Consider the following 24,757-nt stretch of genomic DNA (forward strand, 5'->3'; position numbering starts at 1 on the left):
AGGGCTTTAATGAGGTCTAACTTCTTGTAAGTGTTTCACATGTCTTAACACAAATGTGAGCAAATTGTCATGTATAATATTTTCTCAACAGTAGCAGCTACATGGGACATCACAGCCTTTCTATCTTCCATTTTTATCATATTTAGACTCCTTCTCATTGGATTTCACCTGAATCAAGTTTTTACTTTTGCAGATACATTTCTCTTTCTGTACTGCAGATACTTTTCAACTGAATAATAATAGTAATCCTCCTCCTTTTCTTTCCCTCCCCCTCCTTCTTCCCCTCCTCTTTCTCTGGCTTCTTTTCTCTCTCCCCTATCTTCTGTCCCTTTTCGCCCTAGCCCTCCTAATCTTCCTTCCAGCTTCCTCCTTATCATCTTCTTTCTTCCCCTTCTCCTTCAAATACTCTGTCTTTCCCACAGAACGTTGGGTGGTCAGAAGGCACCTCTAAATGCCAGACCCATGGGTGTATCATCTCAATTCTTGTGTCAGTGTCAATAATGTACTTTCTTCTCTCCTTACAGAGTGTTTTATGATTGAAATAGTGCTCTGTATCAGTATTGGTTACATTAACATTGTGCATTGTTTCCCCCTCTCTGTGGATATTCAGATCTCAGAAAGAGAAAAGCCTGATTTTTCCATAATTTATTCTCTTTCCATGTCTCTGGTGAGTGTTCACATAGGTGGACAGTTTGTTTCTATCTGAGGATTGGGGCTTAGGAGGATCCTATGTTGACTTACACTGAGGTGAAACGAACACAAATAACAACAACAGAAACATGCGGGAATGTAAATGTATAGGCAATTATCCTGTTTGGTGTTACAGGGTAAAACAATTACACACCACTTTAAAATTGGAACTTTAAGGAATATTGAGGAAGAGGGGCAGAAAGACTGTAATAACTAGAGGACGGCTTGTGCGACTGCCTTAGAAATATAACAGGAAGTCTGCTGTGTGACTGCCTAACTTAGAAATAAATGTTCTGTGAAATAGACTTGAACCATGACAGATCAGCAGATTGGCTACAGTGAAGGGAGGAGATCTCATAGGCCCCCACCTCTAGACAAAGAGCTATAGAGAACTAATGATGTCTCAGAGAGGCAGAATTAGTTTTCCAGGGATGAGCTCCCTGATTGGGGAATCCAGTGCAAAGTTGCCAGCCCTGAAACCATATGCAAACAAATAAAAATAAATGCAACACACATACATACACATATTATATATACTATAAATTGTATTTATGTATTTGTTCATATATAATACATAAATACATAATAATAAATACACAACTATATATGGCAATTGCTACCTGTTGCTAAAAAAGCCACCATAATATCATGGCATGTATAGATTGCTTCATACTAAAGTCATCTAGACCTAAAGAATTTAAAACACAAGTTGAACAAGCTTACAAAGTTAAGGGTATTGTGAAATTTATGATGTTTTATATATATTCTCTTCTTTTATTTGGTGTTACAATGTTATAACAGAGCATATATATATACATACATACACACATACATACATATATAAAGTATATATGGACAAATATAGCTCTGTATCACTATGGTTTTACATTATCATTGTATGTTGTTTCTCCTCTCTCCATGGGCATCATGCATGTTTATGTGTATGTGCATGTTGATACATGTGTACATACATATGGACAATGATAAAGTAAAATAAGCTGTCAATTTGAGGGTGAGGCAGCATGGAAGGGACTAGAAGGAAGGGATGTGGGAAGGTCTGGAAGGAGGAAAGAGAAAGGGGAAGTTATATAATTCTATTTTAATTAGAGTGAATAAAGAAAATTTAACAAAATTGGACCTTTTGATAGTTCATTTCATTCAATATCATGTCCCTAGATAAAGTTAGGCATCGAATAATATTAACTTTTGTAACTAGGTGACTTCTCATCTCATTTGCCAAGTATGCTATCAGGCCTTTACCAATACTAATTTTTAGTGAGTCTTATTTTGTAAAGCTCTGAAGTGCCAGACTAAGCCTGAGACCAAGTCTGGCCCATGTGGGAGCCCATGGAAGTGGGTCCATTCCACCTTGACTAAGGTCCCATAGTTCAGGCCTATTCTTGTTCCCTCAGGTTATTGACAGGAGGTTTGACCTAAGGTGTGGCTACTAAGCTACTAAGCGGATGTTTTGACTTGATGTTTGGGGTATTAAGAAGGTAACTACTCTGTTCTTTCTATCGTGGTAAAGAAGCCTTTTGTCTTCCCCCTCCTTTTTGGATTGGGTATATAAAACCAATGAGAAATAAACACGGAGACTCTCAGTATTTACCGGATGCCATCCCGACTCTATCAGTTGTCTCTTGTCCATGTCTCTCTTAACTCTCAAGCTTCTCCCCAAGCATGGACAAAGATGTGGCGCAGGCAGGTATGGTGGGAATGATGGGAATGCTTGCCTCAGGGTCATTGTCCCTGGCACACTGGCACAGCATAATGCTTGACACAGGAGCCCCTGTTAACAACCTTGGGGCTGTCTCTGAGGCTGATCACCTACAGGTCTGCTTCTGGTCCAGCAGACAGAGACAGTCCTTTGTTGTGGTCACCAGTCTTGCTTGCAGCTGTGCCTTATGGTGTGCCCATAGCTCATCCCTAAAATTAGCCGTCCCACCTGTCTCTAGTTGCAGAATTCAAGTCGGGGGCAATTGCTACTTTATGGCTAAAAAGACCACCATGTTAGTGTGGCGTGTGTTCCTCTATTCTGCATTCCTGCAGACCCACACAGTTTTAAAGGATGCATCAAACAAGCCTAGAAAGTCAAGTGTTTGGTGAAATTCATGGTGTGTTGAGAATGTTGTTGGAAAATGAATAATGAATAGAATGGGATATGGGAATTTAAGTTAAAAACCCTAATTACCAGAGAAAGAGAAGGTGAAGTAGATATGCTTTTTAAGTTTGCAGTGTTAAGTGTTTGTTGGTTAAGAGCATCTATTCCTCTTTCAGAAGACCGAGGCTTTATTTCCAGAATCCACATGGCAGCTCACAATTGTTTGTAACTCCAACTCCAGGGGAATCCAGCATGCCAGGGAAGCCTGCATTCCCATACATATACCGAGTCCCCAAAACACACATTTACAGGATTTTTAAAAAAGCAAATTGAATATTTACAAAGATTCAAATTGCTAATTACTGGAATGCTGTTTTGCTGTATTATCTGTACACTATGGTTCTCATTTTTGTGAGGTACAATGATTTATAAATAATCACAAAATTTGTGTGTTTCCCACATTTATCAAAAGACGTGGTTGACCTGCATGTGCTGGTACATGCCTGTCATTCCAATTCTTAGGAGCCTGAGACAGGGGGATAATTGTATACTCAAGGGTACCCCCTGCTATGTAGCAATTTCTAGTCTATTGGTTGAGATCTTGTCTTAAAAATAACTTGGAATAAAAGTAACTTGGAAACTGGGGTCTGTCAGTCCCTCATCCATTCATCTGTTGCCAGTTAGCATTTGTTCCCACGTCTAGTGTGCATTCAGCAGAGTGTAACAGAAAATCTTCATCTTTGTAGAACTTGAATTCTCATTTATTTGCAGGGGTTTAAGATAAACCATTTGCATATACCATGTGATGTTCAATGTAAATGGAGAAACAAAGCACTGGGTAGACCCACAGAGAGGGTGGGAGAGAGAGCCCTCTGTCATATCTGCTCTCTGAGGAGGGAGTTTAAGTGCCTCCGTGGGCTAGTGTGTCCTCTGCCCTTTGCTCTTGTATTCTGTTCATAATGCCCCTGATGTTGGTTTTCAGCTTCCATTCGTGCTTACACCATTGCCCCTTAGGTCCGCTAGTTTGACTCTGTATTTTTCCATCTAGCAACAGGAGTTCAGAATTTCCAGTCGTTGGTGACTGGGTGCATATAATAGCATTTTGATCTTCAAGTTACCTACATGGGACTAATATTAACAGGGTTGTGTACAATTTCAAAACCAAGTTGTGTTTCCAGATGTGTGTCTTTAATCCCTTCTGAACTCTACCCTTCTGTGGTAGAGTTTTGAAAAGAGGTTAAAAATTTTTGACCTGGGGCTACAGAGATGGTTCAGTAGTTAAGAACACTGGCTACTCTTGCAAAGGACCCGATTTTGGGTTCCAGAATTCACAGAACAGATCACAATGATTCCTTGTCCTGGCTTCCTTGCTCACCCGAATGCACTGACACATATACACAGGCAACACATACACACACACACACACACACACACACACACACACACACACTAATAAAATTTTTACCAGACATTTTTTTCTTTCAACAATAACTCAGTATACATACTGCCTCTACCTCTTTTGGTGTGTGGGATGATTCTGTTTTCTTCTGAAAGCATTCCACTGTCTCAGGCTCTTCACTCCAGCTTCTTGTTCAAGCATGGTCTGGCAGCAGAGCTGTGCCAAGAGGAAGTTTGGAAGAGGCGCTCGTGACCTCTTACAGGGCATCACGTACTGCCCGTCAGCAGTGGCATAGATGACCATATGGGCTTGACACTTTTGTGTTTTGTGTTAGTCATTGAAGAAGGCGAGGATTATTCTTTATGTTATTCTGTCATGTTGTTGTCCATTCCCAATCAGAAATAGCCAGGAACAGACAAAAGACAGCAGCTCTGAGACAGAAAAGAGCAACCATTTACAGTTTTATTCCTTACACTGAGTTGAAAGGAGCAGATCGCTAATGTTTACTGGTAAACATGACACCTGGTTGTGATACGTTTAAAAACTAATTTTAGAAAATAAAGCAGAAGTACTATTTATTTGTGTGTTTGGGATGAAATTGTCCCAGGCTAGTAAAACAAAACAAAACAAAACAAAACAAAAAAAAACCCAAAAGGAAGCAAATGCTTCTAAATGCTTCTCTGATGGGGAGAAATATTGTCTTTCTATTTATAACTCATGCCGAGCCCATGTAAAAATAGCCTCAAGAGGCAGATTTTCTCATATCTTGAACACAGAGTTGCTGTTGCCAGTGATTTGAGGAACTCTAGTAAGTGGAGATCTTGGTGAATTTTGAAAGTGTAGCATGCTCATTGACACTGGTTTTCTTGTGGGGAGGCAGTTATCAGTGGGGAAGACCAGGCTGCTGTATTTTACTTCTTGTTATTTCCCAGGCTGTCAAAAGCCGTCTTTAACCAAGTTGATATTTCAGCATTGTATTTCTGTCTGTGAAATATTTGGGGGCTAATTGATTCAGTATTTTGTTCTTTTTCAAAACTAATTCTGTGTAATTGGTGTGTGAACGAAAACAGAGAAAGAGTCCCAGGCGTTGATGGAAAACATTCTTCCTTATTTTCAGAGGAGTTTCCTGGGCTGTGCCAGTTTTCAAGTTGGGGAACTGCTGAGGTCCAAGGAGCAGCTGCTGTCGCTGAGCCTGAGGTGAGTGGCTTTGTTTGCAGGCTGAGCAGATTAACAGCCAGGGTGTGGCTGTCCTAGAGGAGTCACAGTTTGCACAGGCGACAGGCGACAAGATAGAGAGCAGGACAGCAGTTCATGCTCATGTTCAGGATCCTGTCCGGGTGCAGAATTATTAGTATGTGTTAGGAATACATTTCCACCAGCAGTAGGTGGTAACAGACTTTGAAAGGAAGCAAATACAAACTATGCTCACACTATCAAATAACTTTAATAAAAAAAAACATCACTATATCAACGAGTCCGTTTTTATGCTTGAAATACGTCTGGTGCAACATGGCAGCTTTCTGATAGGAGAGGGGAGCTGGCTTTTCCAATGTTGTCGTTACTCTATCAGTCCTAAGACAGGTCAGTAGATCCTGGCTAATTCTGAGTTCAATTTATTTTGACATCAGAGATGAGTGGTCTTTATGAAGCTGCAGAGTATATTCATACTACGAGGAATTCAGAATGATGATTTCTTTCTAAAACTTTCAATAAATTTGAAAACAATCTATTATTTCCAATGTATAACAAACTTAATAACTATGGGCAGAGAACACCACTCTGCATTCATTCAATATGAAATGAATAGAAAATTGGATAAATAATTATTTGTTAATCTCACAATGTTCTTGCTCGGCTAAAACATGGAGATTATTTTCAGGGTCTAATGCCCTAAATTTGTTGTATTTTTTTCTCCCCCAAAGAACCACGTGGAGCCACAATTTATTTCATTAAATTTAAGTAGTTAGTTTTTATACAATGTATAGCCTTAAGTATTCTGTGTCTCTTGGTGGAATCTGAATTCATGTTTTTTTTTGCTTAATTTCCCTGATCATCATATCTCTGCATTTTGATTTGAAAGTATAATATTAAATTATACCATTATATAATAAATACTCTCCAGGCAGCAGAGTGAGTTCTGAAAAGGCTGCCCTAATCTCTCCAGCTTCTGTTAGAGAGTGTCTGTCTGTAAACATGGTGTGGTAATATATTTTGTCTGGGAAGACATAAAAATTTTTCTAGTATGATAATATTTTCCTCAATAAATGTTGCTGTTGTTTTTGGTTTGGGTTATGGATGGGTCAGCTACAAAGACTAGCTGTCAATGCTACTGGTATTCTCTGACATATTAACCTAGCATGGGATTAGGAGCTGAAGCTAAGCTCCAAGACCAGAGACTGGTGGCAGAATATATCAAACATAGAGCTCACTTAAAATTTTCAGTCTGCATGCATGCCTGTTTTTTATTTATTTCTCTTTTGTAAGAGTCTTGCCTGCTCTGGCCTTAAACTCTCCATTTTCTGTCCTTAGCCTTCCAAATGTAGGGTTGCAGTCATGCAGCTCCATGCCTGGCTTGCCCAGAGCTTTCTAGTGCAACTGAGGAGCATTTTATTCCTTATTTTCTTGACTCCCTTGCATTGTACCTGCAATTTGCAGTACAATAGTGCAGCCCTTAGGGCCTGAGACAGAAACCAGGATTTGCATTTTTGAAGACAGGCTCTAACCATGTAGACTTGGCCAGCCCTGGAGCTTTCTATATAGACCAGGCTGGCCCTCAGACTTGTGTAGATACTTCTGCTTTCGCTCTTAAAGGACTGGATTAAAAACTCTTCAGTGAGATAAAAATTAGTGAACACAGAGGCTACCTTTAAAAGTGTGTGAGGAGGGTCAAATTTAAAATACTAAGTGTCTTGACCCTCCTGGGGGGCGAGGGGGTCGGGCTTAGCAGGCACAGGGACGGGGCCTCCAAAGATGGAGGCTAGAGACCAGGACTTGGGACTTATACCAAGGAGATGAAAAAGAGGTGGTAAATCTTTACAATTATCTGAAAGAGAAATAAGTTTCCTATTTTGATCTAAATGTCTCTAGTTCATAGTCATTTGATTTTGATTCTATGAAAAATATTGGCTGTAACAAAAATAATTATTTTCTGGGAAGATACTAAGTTTAAAACTAATTTTGAGTGTTTTGATAGTTTTCATCCTATTATTTTTGCCATAATCATTGCATTCCTTCACTGTGATCAGGTAGATTATAGCTTACCTTAGCCTTGCATTCCCAGCACATGACCTGCAATTGGTTTTGTTTGTTTTTTGATGTAATTTATCTTCTTTTGATAAACTGTCTGTGGGATTCTGAGTTGGAATAACACTAGGTCAGGGTTAAGGAGCATTTTTGTTCTGTTTTGTTCCGCCGTTTATATTCATTTGATTATTTATGACTGCTCTTCTTCCTGTGTTCCAGCTCAGCTTTTAAACAAAGAACAAAACATCCACAGAAACAAGGGCATGTTTGCAGACATCCTTCCAGGCGCTAATTTTATTGTTTGTTTTGTTTGTTTATTTATTTATTTATTTCCGAGATAGGGTTTCTCTGTGTAACAGCCCTGGCCATCCAGGTACTAGCTCTATAGAACTCACAGAGATCAGTCTGTCTCTGCCTCCTGAGCACCGGGATTAAAGGCCTACGCCACTACTCACTGATGTTTTTTATGGCCTTGTTTGTTTCATTTTGGTCAAACCTGAAGGTTGTGCTGTGCCTTCTGGCCCTTTGGGAGCTAACAGGTAATTCAAATGCTAATATTCTGTCTAGCTACCTAGAGGGGAGCCTGTGTTCAGGTTGACTCCTCCCACATGAACTTTGAACTGAACACCAAGTGCACTGGATATTTTTTTCTTACAGAAAACATAAAGGAGAAAGAAACACGAATATAATTTGTAGATTTCGACTCAAATTTCATGTGTGTGTCTTTTATAGTTGTAGAGTAACATTGTCTGCATATATTTGGGAAAGGCCTCCAATATATAACCTGGCTCCTACCCATGTCTTCTTAATGCACACAGCGCAGGTCACCAGTTCTGAGTGTTCTGGCTTTCCATGTGGACTGATTTTCCTTGTTTTGTATTGACCTCCATACCTTTTTAAAAAGTGAATTGGTTTTTTTTGGGTTTATATGCATTCCCATCACCCCACTTCTTTTATATATTAATTCTGTTTGCCGGTGCTGTTGTCCAGATTGCTGCTCTGCCTTCCTGATTTCTGTACATCATACAATTGACACAGATTTCTTTTATAGCAGATTATAACTTTAATTGTGGCAGATATTGGATAATATTACATTACCAACTAAAGTTCTAAGAAAACACACTACCATGTGGCAGATATTGGATAATATTACATTACCAACTAAAGTTCTAAGAAAACACACTACCAAGAATACCGTTGTGTGCTCCGTGCTGAGAGTGGATTGGAGGTAGCTCTTCTGATCCTTATCAAACTAAACAATGATGTGTCTAATCCATCCCATAAATCGATCAGAAGTTGCAAACAATTTAGCATGTTTTCTTAGGTTATAATGTTCTTGAACGAGAAAGAGTTGATCTGAACTTACATTCTTTTGGCTGGAGAGTCGTTGATTTCATGGATGCATTCTTGTCAGCAAGAGACATCTGGGCCCAGTATGAAATGTCACATGCCATGTATACCTTGCGATTGAGCTATAGCAAGGACTTGGAGATAGTGTCATTTCTTCACTGGTTCATGTTTTTATGATTTCCTCCTCATAGCCTAGTTTTACAATAATAAATAATAATAAATAATAATAAGTAAATGAATATTGGCATGCTGTGGGGAACTCAGATATGTTAGCCTTGGTAGCAGAAAGTGGGAACCAAGTTCAAAAGATTGAGGGAAATAATGACACTTGTTCCAACCAGCCTCAGACATGTGGACACCCATAGCAACTGAGCATGGTTTCCTACCCACGTATCTGGCATTCATATGCTCTTCTAGCCGATCCCAAACCTTTGAGGTCATGTAGGACTTAGGAGAACTGTGGTGTTTCATATCATTTAATAATAACAGGGTTTGAAATAGAGAGATCTATTACTGAGTAGGGCTAGAAAAACAATCCTGCTGTTTTACTGTGGCAAACCAGCAACCATGTGAAGCAATTAAAAAAAAAGGTGAAAATTCTCAGAGGGAGAATGACAGAATGCGGGTTTCAGACTTCCCTGGGCTTGGTTGTTGATTTTCCTCTCTGTGCACTGCCGTTCAGCCTGTATGTAGGTAGCAACGCTGAGGTTTTGTATGTACCAACAACAGTGACGGAATCTTCAGAAAGGAAGAGCGGTTACTAGTTTGCAGTTGATATTGAGAGCGTGCTTAATGAATAATCTATTAAGCAGACACTCTGTGCAAGCTCTGCATTCGATACTTTCTATGCACCGGCTTGTTTATTTCATGCAACGCATTTCTGTTTTACATTGGCTTGATTAAGCTCCCACGGCTGCTGGCTATATACAGAAGAATAGAACTCAGTTCGTTTCTTAGTTTGTTTGGTTTCTAGTTTGCTACCTTGTAGGAAGCTTATAGCCTTCGTAAAATTCTTACTTATTTCTCTGCCATCTACTCCACAGTTTGGGGGTCTTAATTTTTTTTGATATCCTATCATATAGTTCAATTTTGTATGCCTGAAACAGAGCAGAGCTTCAGCAAATGGATATTGGGTGGAAATTTTGTTTGCTATGGTGGCTTCTTTGTATATATTTTTAATCGCTTTATGACTTTTTTTTAAAAGACTAGTACCAAGGATTTACATCTAGGTGGATTCTGTGTAAATCAGCGACTACGATAGTCTAAGCATAAGACCGACCGTGTTGCTGTGGCGGTGTGAAATGCACCCCACAGATGCGTATGTTTGAACGGGTGGTTCCCAGTTCATGGAGCTGTGTTGGGCGGCCCTGTAATCTTTAGGTGGTGGAGCCCTGCAAGAAGATATGGCCACTAGGAAAGGGTCTTGAATCTCCACAAACACACTCATTTCCTATCCACTCCCTGCTTCCTCACTGATGCTGGGTGAAAAATTGTCTTGGTCTCCTGTTGCCAGGCTTTCTCTGCTGTGATGGTCAGAGCCACTCAACTGTAAGCCAAAATAAACCTTCCTCCCTTACTGTGCTTCTCACCCAAAAGCAAGGGAAGTAACTTCCAGGGCAGTAGTAAGGAACAGATTGTGATTTTCACGAGAAGCTAGATCCGGGGTTAAGATTTACATTTATTTCAGCGTAGACCACACTACCCTCATCCTTTACTCTATCCCAGACACTTTCCTGTTACCCTAACACGTCCTGCCTCACCTGTCTGGCTTTCATGTGGGTTTAGAGGATCTGAACTCCGGCCCTCATAGTTGTTTAGAGAGAGCTTTATCCCCTGCTAAAGATAGGGAGAACCTATCTCCTCAGGTTCTCTGTCTTCTTTTATTAGCCTTTTAATCAGCTTTCTTGCCTGAGCATAGATTATGATTATGACAGAACTACCTGCTTGTTCCACAAAACTCAATGTTACTTATGTCTAAAATGTTAAAAATACGTTAATATAAATGAACTATCACCCACCATGTCTGCTTTCGGGGAGAGTAGCGCATCTCTGGCTACTTTTAAAGGAGAATAATATTGAATATTGTGAGATACAACTGCAGAGATATAGACAACAGGGATGGCATGTACCTCATTGCTCCTTTGGCAACAAAAGTAAAAATCACCCACGCTACTAGTCCCTGAAAGTGCATGAGGATGCTGCATGCTTATCTCAGGAAGTGAGCGTGCTGGAGCGTGCATGAATCAGCAGCAACCCTGCAGCAGGGTGAAGCAGAGGTTGTGCTTGCAAGACCTGTCTCCTCAGTACTGACTGCATGACACTCTCCCAGAGTCTCCCCCTCCTTCCAGTTCCCTGCTGACCTTGGACCTGTTTGCAGGGAACTTTACACCAAGTTCCTGCAGCTGCTCTGGCCCCTCCACAGATCTCCACAGAGGAAGCATCGTCATCGGTCATGCTATTCCATTTTCTAAATGACTAGATAATGATATTTTTCCAGTTTTATAGATGAGCAAATATATGAGCAGCAGCTTGATTTCCTAAGTTTCCATAGCTGCTGCAGGAGGGAGACTGGATCTTGTCCACCCAGGGCTTCCCAGGGCACATCCGTTCTCTCTCGTAGCGTGTCAGTTAGAGCTCGGTTATTGTGAGGATGGGACCGGATCTCAAAACTGGCACTTGATGTTCTTCTTGGACCCCGTTAGTGACAGGGCACTCACACTTGGTGTTCTCTCCATTTTCACACAGGAAAGTATTTGTCCTTTATCCCAGCTTTCAGCTCATCTTTCCAGGGCTGAGTGGAAGTTTTCCTGTCCTATGATACTTTTGAGAGCATCTCTTCCACCCAACCAGAAGTCTTTTTTACTCCGTTTCAGGGAACAGTGAGGGAGCAGGAGGATTTGAGGTCAAGTCCTTTCCTTGTGGCCACTCAAGTCGTCTAGGTCAGGCTGCTCTCTCTCTCTCTCTCTCTCTCTCTCTCTCTCTCTCTCTCTCTCTCTCTCTCTCTCTCTCTCTCTCCTGCTAATGAAAGCTGTAAAGATTTTTTTCCCTGTGGTGGGTGATTCTTAGTAAATTAATAAATGTAGTAAGGTCCCAGGTCCTGACTTATGCTAGAGAAAAGCATTATAAATACTTTTCCATTGTTTCTTGCTTTAAAGTTAATTTCTTCAAGTATGCCTTAATATTTTGTTTAGTTTCCTTATCTAGATGCTTGGAATTATAAACTCCACAGTTCTCTAATCTGCCGATGGCAGAGGTATGGACTTATTCTTTATATAAATGCAAATTTTCAATGACCAAGAAATGAATTCTTACCTGAAGCCTAATTTCTGGCTTTGTTCCCTTTGACATTTTATCTAGTGTATATCTGAGGGACGATCTCATCAGAGGACACATGCAGCAGTTTGTTTAAATGAAGCCTTCTGGAGGAAATAAACATAACTTTTTACTACCAACGTTAGGCCTGTAACACTGAAATCAAGACAGAATTTGTAAATGTGTAACTGTCACGTGGCTATAACTTGTGTCAGAATTTTTTTATTGCATTTTATCATTTGTTAATTTTTAAATGCTTAAAAATTGCTTTCCGTTGGTTGAAGTTTAAATATACTTACATCATTTCCCCCTGGAGTGCCTCCTTCTAACCCTTCCCATATACCACCATATTTATACTGTTTTTTTTTTAATGGATATACTGAATACTTTGTATAGAATAAATTCAGGTGACTTATTCTCTTGCTTGTATCCTAAGAATGAAGGGAGATATCAAAGAGAGGGGCAAGGGATTTGCTTAGGAAATAAGCTCTTGTGAGACCCATGCTAAAGACCCTCAGGGAGACATCATCAAAGATCACTAACACGAGCCATCTTGTAGTTACTCTTGAAATTCCATCCAGCCACTAAAAATGAGTGGAAAATCCAAATCATATAAGTATCAATTCACTACAATAAAGAAATCATTTTTATTTATTTATATTTCTATTATATTTATTTATAAAGATATTTAATTTAAAAATACCCCAGAGCCTAAATTCTGGCTCCTCTCCAGCCATACAAAAGGTTTTGTGCTCTGAGACTGGATCACCTTGAACTCCTGGCTGACCTTCCTCTATCTGCCCAGTTCCAGGACTATAACACACAACCATCATACCCAGCTACCGAGGAGCCTGCCCAGAGCTTCGGACATGCTAGGCCAGCTACCACATCACCAGTCCTAAACTCAGTTTCATATCCGTGAGATGTGGATGCCAGCACCGCCTCCCTTCTAGGGCCTGTTGTAAGGGTCGTGTGAATCCTAATGTGAAATCTTTATAATGATGCCCCACACAGGGAATACTAATAATTATTTTTAATATTCGCCTCTATTGATATGTTTAGGGAGTTTTCTGTTTTCTTTTATAGGACTGGATTAGGCGTCTGGACACAGTGCAGCTGAACTAGCTCAGTTGCAGGTTCTCCTCAGCCATCCGCTGTTTAACTAATCATAATTTTATCATATTATATCAATCTGACTTTTCCCTTGCATTCAGCTAGGCTTCCATGACATCTTAGATGTCTCTGCGGTTATATATCCTGCACCTTTCTTTATGTCCCTAATTCATTTGCATGACTGGAGGTAAAGCCGCAGAAACCAATTAGCACTTCCTTCGTTTGCATTGTTCAAAAGATGTGGGAGTCATCATACTGCAAATTGGTTTAGAGTTCTCAGACAGTGACGGGACAGCCCACGCCTGGAGTAGACTTCAGCAGCTCCTCAGTTTCCACAGAAAGGCCGGAGGTCTCTCCTGTTTGAAAATGTCAATTACACCAAGTTTCTCTCTGTACACAAAGACACCTGCTTACGAAGTCTGAGAGAGAGAGAGAGAGAGAGAGAGAGAGAGAGAGAGAGAGAGAGAGAGAGAGAGAGAGAGAGAGAGAGAGAGAGAGGAGAGAGAGAGAGAGAGGGAGGAGAGAGAGAGCTGACTTACCTGTGAAGATAATTTGCAGGATGATTAGGCCTGAAAGGAACCACACGCGACTAGCACATCTTGTACCAGCAATCTCGTACTGACCAGAGTAGTGTCCACCATTGTCACCAGGCTTCTGCTCTCCTGTTGCAATTAAGTCATCTCTGGGCAAACAGTGATTTTTGGATAACTAGTATCACATTGTTATTGTTTCTTTAAGAAAAGGAATTCAGCAGTGCACTATGTTAGAAGCTCCTACATGAAAAAGGAAGAAAAGCAGGCTTTCTTTCTATATGACTTCTCAGTCTTCACCAGCCCTCCAAGGCCTCTTGGGAGACTCAAAGGGCACATGTCACAACGATTTTATTTGGGTTGACTATGAGCCAGTTTTTTCACAGAACATTTATTAACAGCTTATTAGAGCCATGGCTCAAAAAATATGCTCATGTAGTTCAGAAAATTCTGCTTTATAATAATAGTAACCAAAAAAGGATTTTTCAGAAAAATAAAGGGGCACTGTCTATTTTGAATTATGAACTTTCTTCTACCATAAACAGATTCTTTGGCACACACTTGAGTAGGTTGGTGTGTGGGACATTATCAAGTGGACATTCACTTTCAACTCATAGGCCAAGCCTTTCTTCCCCCATTTTCCCACGCAGGCTTCAAGGAGCCCATAATACTTATACTCTCGCTACTGAGCTGTGTAGAGCACAACTTCTGCAAGTCATACAAAATATGGGAAGAGAGTCTTTCAAATTGTCCACTCTCTCTTTCTTCTTTAGTGTTTGATTTTTGAGATTATAATAAAATCAAATATTTAGCCTTTTCCCTTTTAATCCTTCCAAATCCTTCTATGTTCCATGCCCTTTTCTTTCTTTCAAATTTATCACCTCCTTTTATTTAATTGTTACTGTGTGTGTATGAGCATTCCTAAATATGTAAATAGAACCTGCTCATTCTGAATCATGTTTCTTGCACGCGTGTTTTTAGGGCTGACCCCTGGATACTGGAGAACCCTCTGGTGGGCTGTTCCTACCCACTGGTGGGCTCTTCCCTGGGAAGACTGTCTCTCCTGCTCTCAGCATCCCTTAGCTTCCTGCAGTTCTTTGTCAAGGTTATGGCCAACTCTTCTAAGCTTGGATGCGCAGAACACGCATATTTGTTGGTTGTTTTAACTACGACAAAGTGAACTATACTCTCCTTTTGAGATTTATTCCTCTTAGAGCCTTTCCTTTCTTGATAAAATGAAAAATTTGAAGATATTTTAAATGTAACCCAAAGTACGAATCTCAGCATCATTTGTAACTCTTTTTTCAATTCCTATCTGATTATGTATTTTTCTCCTTTAAACCTCCCAGGTTGCTCCCATCCTGTGTGGGATCCCAGGGCCTCCTATGCACAGTGTGCATAACTAGGCACACAAATGCAGAAGCTTCAGACAGGCACAGCAGCTTCTCCATCTTCCAGGGATGTCTGCATTTCAGCTTCATGTTAGCTACATAGGACACTTTGGCCATTACCCTTCCCTCACATGTGCATGGTGTGGTCACCAAGCACTTTCCTAGCATGGGATCAGAGGTCTACACTTCTTGCTCTCCATTTGTCTTCTGTTCCCTGTGTTCAGCTTACATGAGCTCAGAGTCCTATCTGCGATGCTGGAATGCGGCCTAGCTGCTTTAGTACTCTGGTCTTCATGTCATGGCCTTTACCCCCAAATTCTCTTATCCCCCGAGGAAACCTCAAGCAATCCAGACATGGTCTCAGTAAGGTCAAGTCACCAGCCATGCCTCAGTTTCCTTTGACCAATGACTTTCTTCTTGACTTTCCTCTGAGGTCATCATTCCTAGTTCACAGTCTTGGTGGCCAAAGAATGTCACCAGCTCCTAACTGGACTCCCAGCGAGGTTATCTTTGGATTTTCTGCAGATAAATTACCAGTCCTATTTCATATTCACATGTAAGAGGGATTGAAACTGGTCCCCGGGAACATAGAGAAACCTTCCTTTTCTCTGTACACTTTTGTTTTCCCCACAAGCTCTTGAAGTTCAGGACCCCTGTGTTGACTCACTTTGTGGAATTCGTTGAGTCCTGCTATGGAATACAGCGTGGCTATCCCCTAGAGGAACCATAGCTCAAAGGCTAGTGAGAGGCTTCACTGGATGAAGGTGCTCGCTGCTAACCCTGACAACTTCAGTTTCAGTTCATGTGCGCATGTGCAAAAAGGGGCTAAGCAGGCCTAGCAAGCTAACCTTTCTGAGTCGTTGCGCTGGCTCTCACACTCAGGCTTAACACGTTCGTTTAGTGTGCACAAGGCCCTGTGTTCCATCCTCAGCACCACAAAATAAATACATGTGTAAATAAACACAGTTAAAACCAGTGTAGCCGGGTTGTTTTCTGCAGTGCTGTGTTACAGTGGGAGATGTTTGCTTTCAGCCCAGCAGACGATTAGGTGAGTGAGCCACTGGATTCCCTGATCAAAAGTACTTGGAACTTACTAGATTTGCAAATTTAAGATTTCTCGGGGGCTTACATGGTAAATAGGAGAGATGGCCTCCAAGGGCTCTTGGGTTTGCTTCTTGGGCAAATTGCCCACAGACACTAAATGTCTTGGCTATTGAGATTTGCCACCGCTTCCAGTACGGATGGATTTCTGCAGGGCACAACGGCATTGGCCTTTAAGAGCACGAAGGGATTAGCTGTGACTATAATGAAAGAAATCGTTGTCACCAGGAACTAACTACTTTGCTTAAATTTCCCAATCTGTCAAGTGAGAGTAACACCAATAAGAAGAGCTAAGTCATAAAATCCAGTGCCAGGTAAAATAAATGATGTCATCATTTGATCACAAGGATGTCTCTCCCTTCTCTTCTCCCGTGTCATCTCTCAATCCCCAACGCCTTCACCACATCTTGAAGCAAATAGTTCTCAACGAATACTATTTTCTTCATGGCGAGATCGCTTGAAGAATAGACAGGGAGGAAATATAAGCTTCATGAAGCCCGTGGGAAGAGGAAGGCAGTGGAAATGCATATAACTGCTTTTATAATATTTATTATGGGATTGTAATATTCCCCCAAAGAGTGTCCTTGTCATGTCTTTGAATTGGTTGAATTTGAAAATGCCCAGGCATGAATATGAAAATGGTACTGAGAAAGTTTTCTTTGAATTTCATGATCAGGGTGACTAGATATGGGAATGTGTCGTCCCCGTAGAGTTTTCCCATTTCTGCACTTTTCAGATCAGTCTTCAAACGGAGCCTTGCCCACTTCCTGCCCTGTGCCCTCCTACAGGGAGGAGAGGCAGAAAGGAAGATGGGAACTTCCAAGATACATTATGTACAAGTGGTTTTAAGCAGAGGAGCTGGGTCACTCATGAGCTGTAAGAGAGCCTGGAAGCAGAGCGCAGAGCCATGTTTTGTAGAAACACATGAATGGTCACTCTGGGAGGGTTTTCTCTTTACTCTCCGAGTCATCTGTGTTCAGCCACCACATCCACAGAAGTCATGAAGATCTGGGGCAAACTGCAGGGCTACACACTGGTTACTGTAAACAAGTCGTAGGAAGAGAGAAACAGAGAGACTAGTTTGGGTTCTCAGGAAGTCTCACAATATCACCTATAAGGGGGTGAAGACTAGCATGTATTTTGCAATTTTTAATAATACATGCAATGCACTTGAAATAGTGCCTGCTATATAGTCAGTCTGTAATGAACACTGGCCACTGCTGCTGTCACAATCATCAATCTGAGTATCCCATAAACCTGAGACCACATTTACTTCCTGTCTTTTTAAAAATGGGATTTAAATGACCCAAGACTGATGAATGCCTTCTTGCTTTTGTCCTACTCTCTCCTCACATTTTGTCACTTGAGTCCTGAGACTTCAGTGTAAGTTTTATTGGAAAGACTATTTGAGCAGAATTAACATTGAGAAAAACCACGATACAGATCTAAGCCTGGCCCTGGCGATGGTGGTGTTGATACTCTTTTCAGGTGAACCATAGGTCATAGGCAGCTCTGCCAGGAGTCTGTCTGTTGTGTGCCAGGAGGAGCAGAGGCCTATGCAGCAACTGTTGGAGTGAGTTGGGCAAGTCGTAGAACCAAGGAAATGAGACCAAGGAAGAACTAACATCAATGGTGGATGGGTGAAGGCCTTCATCAGCTTGTACTCAGAGTAAAGCCAGAGTTATAGTAGGGGTCTGAGCAGATAAATGGCAAGATTCAACTCCAAGCTAGGATTACAGAGACTTCAGGAGCAGGGACAGGGTAAATGAGGACCAGTGGGAAGCTACCATATCTAGTCGTGTGAGAAGTGTTGGAAGTTGGCAATAAAGAGGTAGTTTGGAGGTGGTAAAACAGAATAATCTCATTCTGGATTCATTTTCCAAAAAGGACAAACTTAATTTGGTGACAGAATGGGTGTGAGACAGGAGAGAAAAAGACAGCAAAATGAATGCAAGGTTGTTGTTGTTGTTGTTTTTTTATTGACCTGTTTTGCAGAATTGCCGTTGCTGCTGATGGTGGAAGTTGAGAAAGCTGGTTCTAAAGAGAAAGAATCTAAGTTCAGTTTTGAATTTTATCTACTTAAATGACTGAAGTTTGCAATAATGAAATAATGACGAAAATAAACATTGACATATTCCCTGTAGCCCAGGAAGGCAGTTAAAATTATGGTCAAGGTCATATGTTTAGGATTAAGTCGAGAAAAATCATGACCAAAGCCTTAATGTTCAGTTATTAGAGGATATTCTAGAATGCATTTGTTAAGTGCTCTCGAAAAGGATCTGGGGGGGAGGGGGTGGCACCCGCCTTTAATCCCAGAACTCAGGAGGCAGAGTCAGGTGGATCTCTGTGAGTTTTAGACCAGCCTGGTCTACAAAGTGAATTTCAGGCCAGCCTGAAAACACACACACAAAAAAAATGCTTTCTCAAAAAAAAAAAAGAAAGAAAGAAAAAAGAAAAAGAAAAATCCCAGTCCCAATGCAAACAAACAACAAACAAACAAACAAAAAACAGTCTGTAGCACATTGATTCATTAGAAAATAACAGAAGAGAATATTTTAAATATAAAAGAAAGAACCCAATGTTTCATATAAAACACACAATGATAATACAGAAATAATAATTTCCTACTGAAGACAATTTAACCGGTATGGCTGAAAATGAGCATAGTCATATTTAAAGAGTTAGATTCTTAACTCTGCTAGGGCCACCTCCTTCCTGCAGAAGTAACGGAGAATAATAATGTGTGCTGTGCCCATGCTAATTCATCTAAGATGAGAGTTAAAATGGAAAGCCAGGAGAGAACGTGGTATTTGAATGCGCTAACAAGTATAATTTATAGCCAGGAGTAAGCCGGCGCCAAGCCCTCTTCCGTGTGTCCTTCTTGTCCTCCGCACCTGTTGTCCCTCATGTCATGCGCTGCTCCCAGCAATTCTCTCAGGCTACCGCTCCTCCATGCTTGATGCACTTAACATTTCCCAGAGAATTTTGTGCTTACATAGATATTTATTATGTTTTACAATATGATCAGATACAGAATTTATGGCGCCACATACATGTTCTTTATACATGGTGTGAGTATCAGGCCATACAGGAAAAAGTGAGATTGATCCTCTAACAACATAGTAATTGCTGAGAATTATGAGCCAAAGTCATGACTGTCCAAGAAGCATAGTGTCCCAAGACTCCTCGTAGCATTGTTCTCTGAATCTACATCCTTGTGAGCATTTTCAGGGAACTGAACCTGAGCATCTACTCAACTCAGATAGGTGGATGCTGGGATGCAGCTTGCTTTCTCTATTCACCTCAGTTCCTGCCTCCAGACCACGACATGATGTCCTTCACCAGCACAGTGGTCTTTCCCATGGACTGAAATCTTTTTGGAAACATTTTCACAGACACCCCAAAGGTGCATTTCCATGGAGTTTCTAAATCCAGACAAGTTGACAGTGAGGCTTAATTATTTCAGGGACTGAGCCTGGCATTCTGTCTGTGCGGCTCATGTCTGTGAACCCCCCCTCACAAGACATGAAGATGCTTTGCATTGACGCTTCTTGCTGGGAGTATTCTGGAAATGAAGGATCTGACAGCTCTGAAGGGAGTTTTAGAAGAAAGTTTGCCTGTCCTTCTTGATAATGAACGATTCCACAGTCACATTTGGGAAGCAAAGAATTCACTGTAGCAGTAATTTGGAAGCACACCATGTACCAGAACATTGTAGATAATGCGTGTACTCTAGTGGAAGAAGATGAAGATGCTTCTCAGAAAATATTCTCTACACATAAAGAGCAGAATAAGGCAGCACAGAGGGACGCACATGGGAGCTCCTGCTGCAGTATAGACAAGGCCGTCCAGGAGAAGAAACCCAGGGAAGGAAATAAAGCAGAGAAATGAGTTCATCCCAGATGTGACTTGCTCTGAGGAAAGACCAATTAGTTTTTTTTTTCTTTTTTTGGTTTTTCGAGACAGGGTTTCTCTGTAGCTTTTTTAGTGCCTGTCCCGGAACTAGCTCTTGTAGACCAGGCTGGCCTCTAACTCACAGAGATCCGCCTGCCTCTGCCTCCCGAGTGCTGGGATTAAAGGCGTGCACCACCACCGCCCGGCGAAAGACCAATTAGTTTAACAGGAGGAGAATTCCTCAGAGCTTAAGAGCTGGCTGCCATGAGCTAAACCAAACCATGGCTGTTTCCCATGAACACTGCAAAATCAAAATAATACTGTTTCCTTTTGGCTTTCACTAATACATTTAACATAAACTCAAAACAATCTTCCGACCCTAGTATTCTTAGGTAACCGTCAGTACTTGTGATGACTCAGTTTCCACAAGATGACCCAGGGGAGGCTGAAGGTGAGCATGGGCCATAGGCGTCACTCATTGCAGTCAGCACTGCTATTCACAGGACTTAAGAGGTTATCTGGTAATCACAGACAATCTGCTAAACCCAGTGTTAGTTAAAACAAGTGAACCTTTTTATTTGGAACACATTTCTTTTATTACCTAACATTTTTAGAAGATCATAATAACTTGAATTACAAATTTCAATACTATGGTTTTGGATCATCTATCTTTTTCTTTCTGTTTTTTTTCTTTCTGTTTGAACTTCCGCCTAGATAAAAGCCAAATTAATTTTCTTACACGTGTCCTTAGAGGTGTGCAAGGACCTTTCAGTTATTAATAGATGTATTTTGCTATGTATCTTGCTATGGTCAGAGGTCTGAAATGACATCTTGCGGGGAGAAGTCGTGGAAGGAGTAGATAGACCTCCTTCTAGAGTACTTTGTAGAAAACTGGTAGAAGACAGTTTCTTTAATTTTGCTGTTGATTTATTTTTTCTGATACCCTTGTTTAGTGCAGATAAAAACAATATATTCATCCTAATTCCTCTAAATCTTTATGGCTCTATTTAATCCATCTCAGCTGTGAAATCAGCCACACTTGTCTTCTCGAATATCTACCAGATGATTTAGCACTGCCGAGTTCACCAAAATGGCAGAGTAAGTCAAAGGCAGGGGACAGGTCCTTAACAAGGCCCCTTTTCTATCCTTCCATTACGAAGACTGTCTACCCTAGCACACTTGGGCTAAACTCAATGTCTGTGTTTTCACTACAGTTTTTGCTCACTATGTGGCATTTTCGGATGCCCCTTGGCTTCATTTTCAAGGACTTGTGTCACGCTTTCTCTTTTGTGCTCAACTCTGCCCTTGCTAGCTGCTGCTCCTTAACTGAATTCTGCTGTCTGAGGTCTACTCTCACATGCTTGCCAGCTCGCCCCAGACAGCTTTGCCTTTGGCTTCTTAATTCTTTGAATAATCCCCGAGTCTTCTGAAATCGAGGCTCTCGGCTTCCACCCATCCGAGGCTCTCCCATGTCGATAGTGACTTCATCAGTCACCTCCACCTCATGGGACTCCTAACTCTTGACACAGCAGGACTTCCCCCTGATGTCTGTGGCCTTCATAAATCGCTGGACTCTTAGGGCTTTTCTAACCCACTTCACTAGCTCATTCTGTCTTAAGGTGACTTTCTAGTGACCTGACAAATGGCATTAACCCCTCCCTCCAGGGTCTCCACTGTGAGCATACTGTTTCAGATCTTTCTAGAAAACTTTGAGTAGTCTCTCTGTGACCCCTAGTCCCTACTGCTGCTGCCTATCCTTGTCCTTCCCAGCCCCTGCCTTTTGCCCAATTAAGGTTTCCTGATCCATCCTCTAGAAACCATATGCCCTCTACTCCCAAGTATGCCCTTTCCTATTGAGCAGAATATAATATAATTAACCATTTAATTAAAACTGTAACTTACTCTTTTTGATAAAAATAAACCTACCTGAAACCAATGTCTTGCTTACCTACCTTGCAACTGCATTTCTGCAACTGAGTAGACAGAGGCAGCTGACTTCCTTGTTCATGGGCTGCATTTGGGAGCATGCACCCTCATTTCTTGGTGTCTTCTATGAAAGTACAGTACTACTGTACACCCCGTGATTCCTTCCCAGTCTCATTGTCTGTCTGGGCCACTGCTTTACGCCACACCATTCCTCAAATCTTGAGCGTTCTCACCTCTTCCTCTTTCTCAGCTAATTTATCTGGTTTCTGTTTCACTGGGAGAACTTGACAGTTTCCCACAGCATATTTACCAGGCCCTGGGACTTGTTCTTGCCCTCCTGTTAAGATTAACTCTTAATGTTTTAGGCAGTGCTTTGTCTCATCCGAGAGCCTGGCTCAAGGATTATCTGCTGTCACTGATCCATCATAAACCGGACCTTCCAGTTGTCTACCATTGTAACACCTCTCCATTCATCCTTCCACACTCTCTGGCTGATGCTCCAGCTCCCTGCAGCCTTTGCAGCAGAACCATTTCACTTGCTTAGATCATTAAAAAAAAAAAAAAAACCTCCCTGTGTTTTCATCCCTGATACTTTACCCAAACAGGATGTAGCATGATCCACAGTGGTCTCATGTTGCAAAATCCTGTGCACAATTTCCATTATATCTCTCACTAAAATATTCTACATTGTGGATCAGTTGCCTATTCCTTAAACATGTTCTTCACTTGATATCTGAAACACCAGGCTTTTTTTTCCACTTTCTACCACCAATGACTTTTTCATCTCTGTTCCTATATGTCTTTGTTGGTCTGACTTCTAAGTATTGATAATTCTTACACTGCAGTTTAGTAGAGGAATTCTCTTATAGTCATTCTTCAGATCTTTTCTTGATAGCCCCAAAACTTTTTAATAGCTTCACTTATCCCTTGTTTGTGTTGGAATATATATTCATGCATGCAATTACTGAGATATTCCTCCAGCTCCTAGGTCTACATTCTGTTGTTGCTTGCCAATAAAATCTCATATGTATCTCTCCTCTCCTCTTTCTCATGTGACTTACCTGGTTTCTGTTTTGATGCAAAGAAGAATCTAGCCATTGTCCACACTGTAATGATCAACTTATCTTCCAGACTTACACTTCCCATCAAAAGCCAGTCATTTAACCACTTACCGATAAGGGAAGTCCAAATAGGTGTCTAAACTATTCGAAATTGAATCCCCCCTTCCTGCATATTCTCTCCTCCTTTCTCCCCAAATCTGTCACAGTTCAAAATGCTCTGCTGATTATTCTCGTAGAAGGAAAATAAAAGTTCCTACAGTGGCCTGTGAAATTCGAGAGTCCAACCTCTTTCATAAACCTTCGCTAGTGTGAGCCGGCGTGCTAGGAGAGTCCAAAGTTTCCAGTCACTGGGGTGATACTTTGCACACCTCCCCTTCAGTTTGGGCATAACCTGGGAAACTGATAGGAGGACCACTATGTCCGTCACTTCAGTTCTCATCCTCTGTTAGTGGGGGAGCCAGCCATGTACTTCATACATTCTCCCAACGCTTATAGGAAACATGTTCTTCCCTATAGCCTCCATGAGAGAAAAAGATTGTTATACCCAGCCTGCATCTTGACTTCAACTTGGTTAGACTGTGATTAAAAAAAAAAAAAAACCTCTGATGACTTCTCCACCACAAAACCTATGAAATTCGAGTGCTGTTTCAAGTTACTAAGTATGTGAAAATGAGCTAGGTTGTATTAAAACTCACACGTGCTTCTTGTGCTGGTTATTTTAATTCTCATTTCGACAAACATAGAACCACTTGAGAAAAGTCTTAATGAGGAATTACCTAGATCAGGTTGACCCATGGGAGTGTCTGTGGAGGAGGCTTGGTGAGAAATTATCTAGATAAGACTGGTCTGTGGGCATGTCTGTAGAGGTGACTTGGTGACCCGATATAGAGAGACCCAGCTCATTGTGGGTATCACCGTTCCCTAGGCTAGGTCCTAGCTTAGTTAGCAAGGAAGAGTGAAAAGAAGAGAGATAGAGACAGAGAGAGCAGGCAGGCTTGGTGCATTTATTTCTCTCTGTCCTTCTTTCTTTCTGTCTATCTACCTACTTACCTACCTGTCTGTCTGTTTATTTCACTTCTCAAGACCGAATTTCTCTGTTTATCTCTGGTTGTCCTAGAACTCACAGATATCCACCTGCCTCTCTCTACCACCCAAGTGTTGGGGTTAAAGGCATGCGCCATCACAACATGGCCTCTCTCTGTTCTTGATCATGGATGTGGTATGGCTGTCCAAAGGTCCCAAGTTTGCGACTTCCGCATAATGATAACCCGGAGCTGCTAGCCAAATTGACCATTTCTCCCCGATGTTACTTTTGGTCAGGATATTTGGTCACAGAAATGGACATGAAACTAGGAGAGATCTCTTAGTCCTTTCCCCTAGTGCTCTGGCATCTCTGCTGCTTTTAGAACATGGCAGCACCATTAAGTTTCAAGACCTTTGAACTCTCTGCTTCTTGGAATGCTTCCTCCAGCGAGATGAACAGCTGAGTCTCTTCTTCCTTTTGGTGCGTGTTCAAATGTTACTTTAGAGACATTAGTCCACCCCTGATTATAGGTAACAATCCCAACATGGCACTTCTCAATCCTTCTATACTTACTGCTTTTCCTCCAGGGATCTGACCATTTGATATATAGCTTGTTTGTTTC

General features: G+C 41.3%; 1 protein-coding gene across 2 annotated transcripts in view; it reads left to right on the plus strand.

Annotated features, from left to right (window-relative positions):
* Positions 1 to 24,757, plus strand: part of Inpp4b (inositol polyphosphate-4-phosphatase type II B) — a 400,041-nt gene that overhangs the window by 159,049 nt on the left and 216,235 nt on the right. For both annotated transcript variants that reach the window (XM_038312818.1, XM_038312820.1), the window contains exon 7: positions 5,308 to 5,387. In XM_038312818.1, the coding sequence (XP_038168746.1) occupies positions 5,308 to 5,387 (80 nt within the window). The remainder of the gene's footprint in view (positions 1 to 5,307; positions 5,388 to 24,757) is intronic.

This window comes from Arvicola amphibius, chromosome 15 (assembly GCF_903992535.2).
Source record: "Arvicola amphibius chromosome 15, mArvAmp1.2, whole genome shotgun sequence".
Taxonomy (NCBI): domain Eukaryota; kingdom Metazoa; phylum Chordata; class Mammalia; order Rodentia; family Cricetidae; genus Arvicola; species Arvicola amphibius.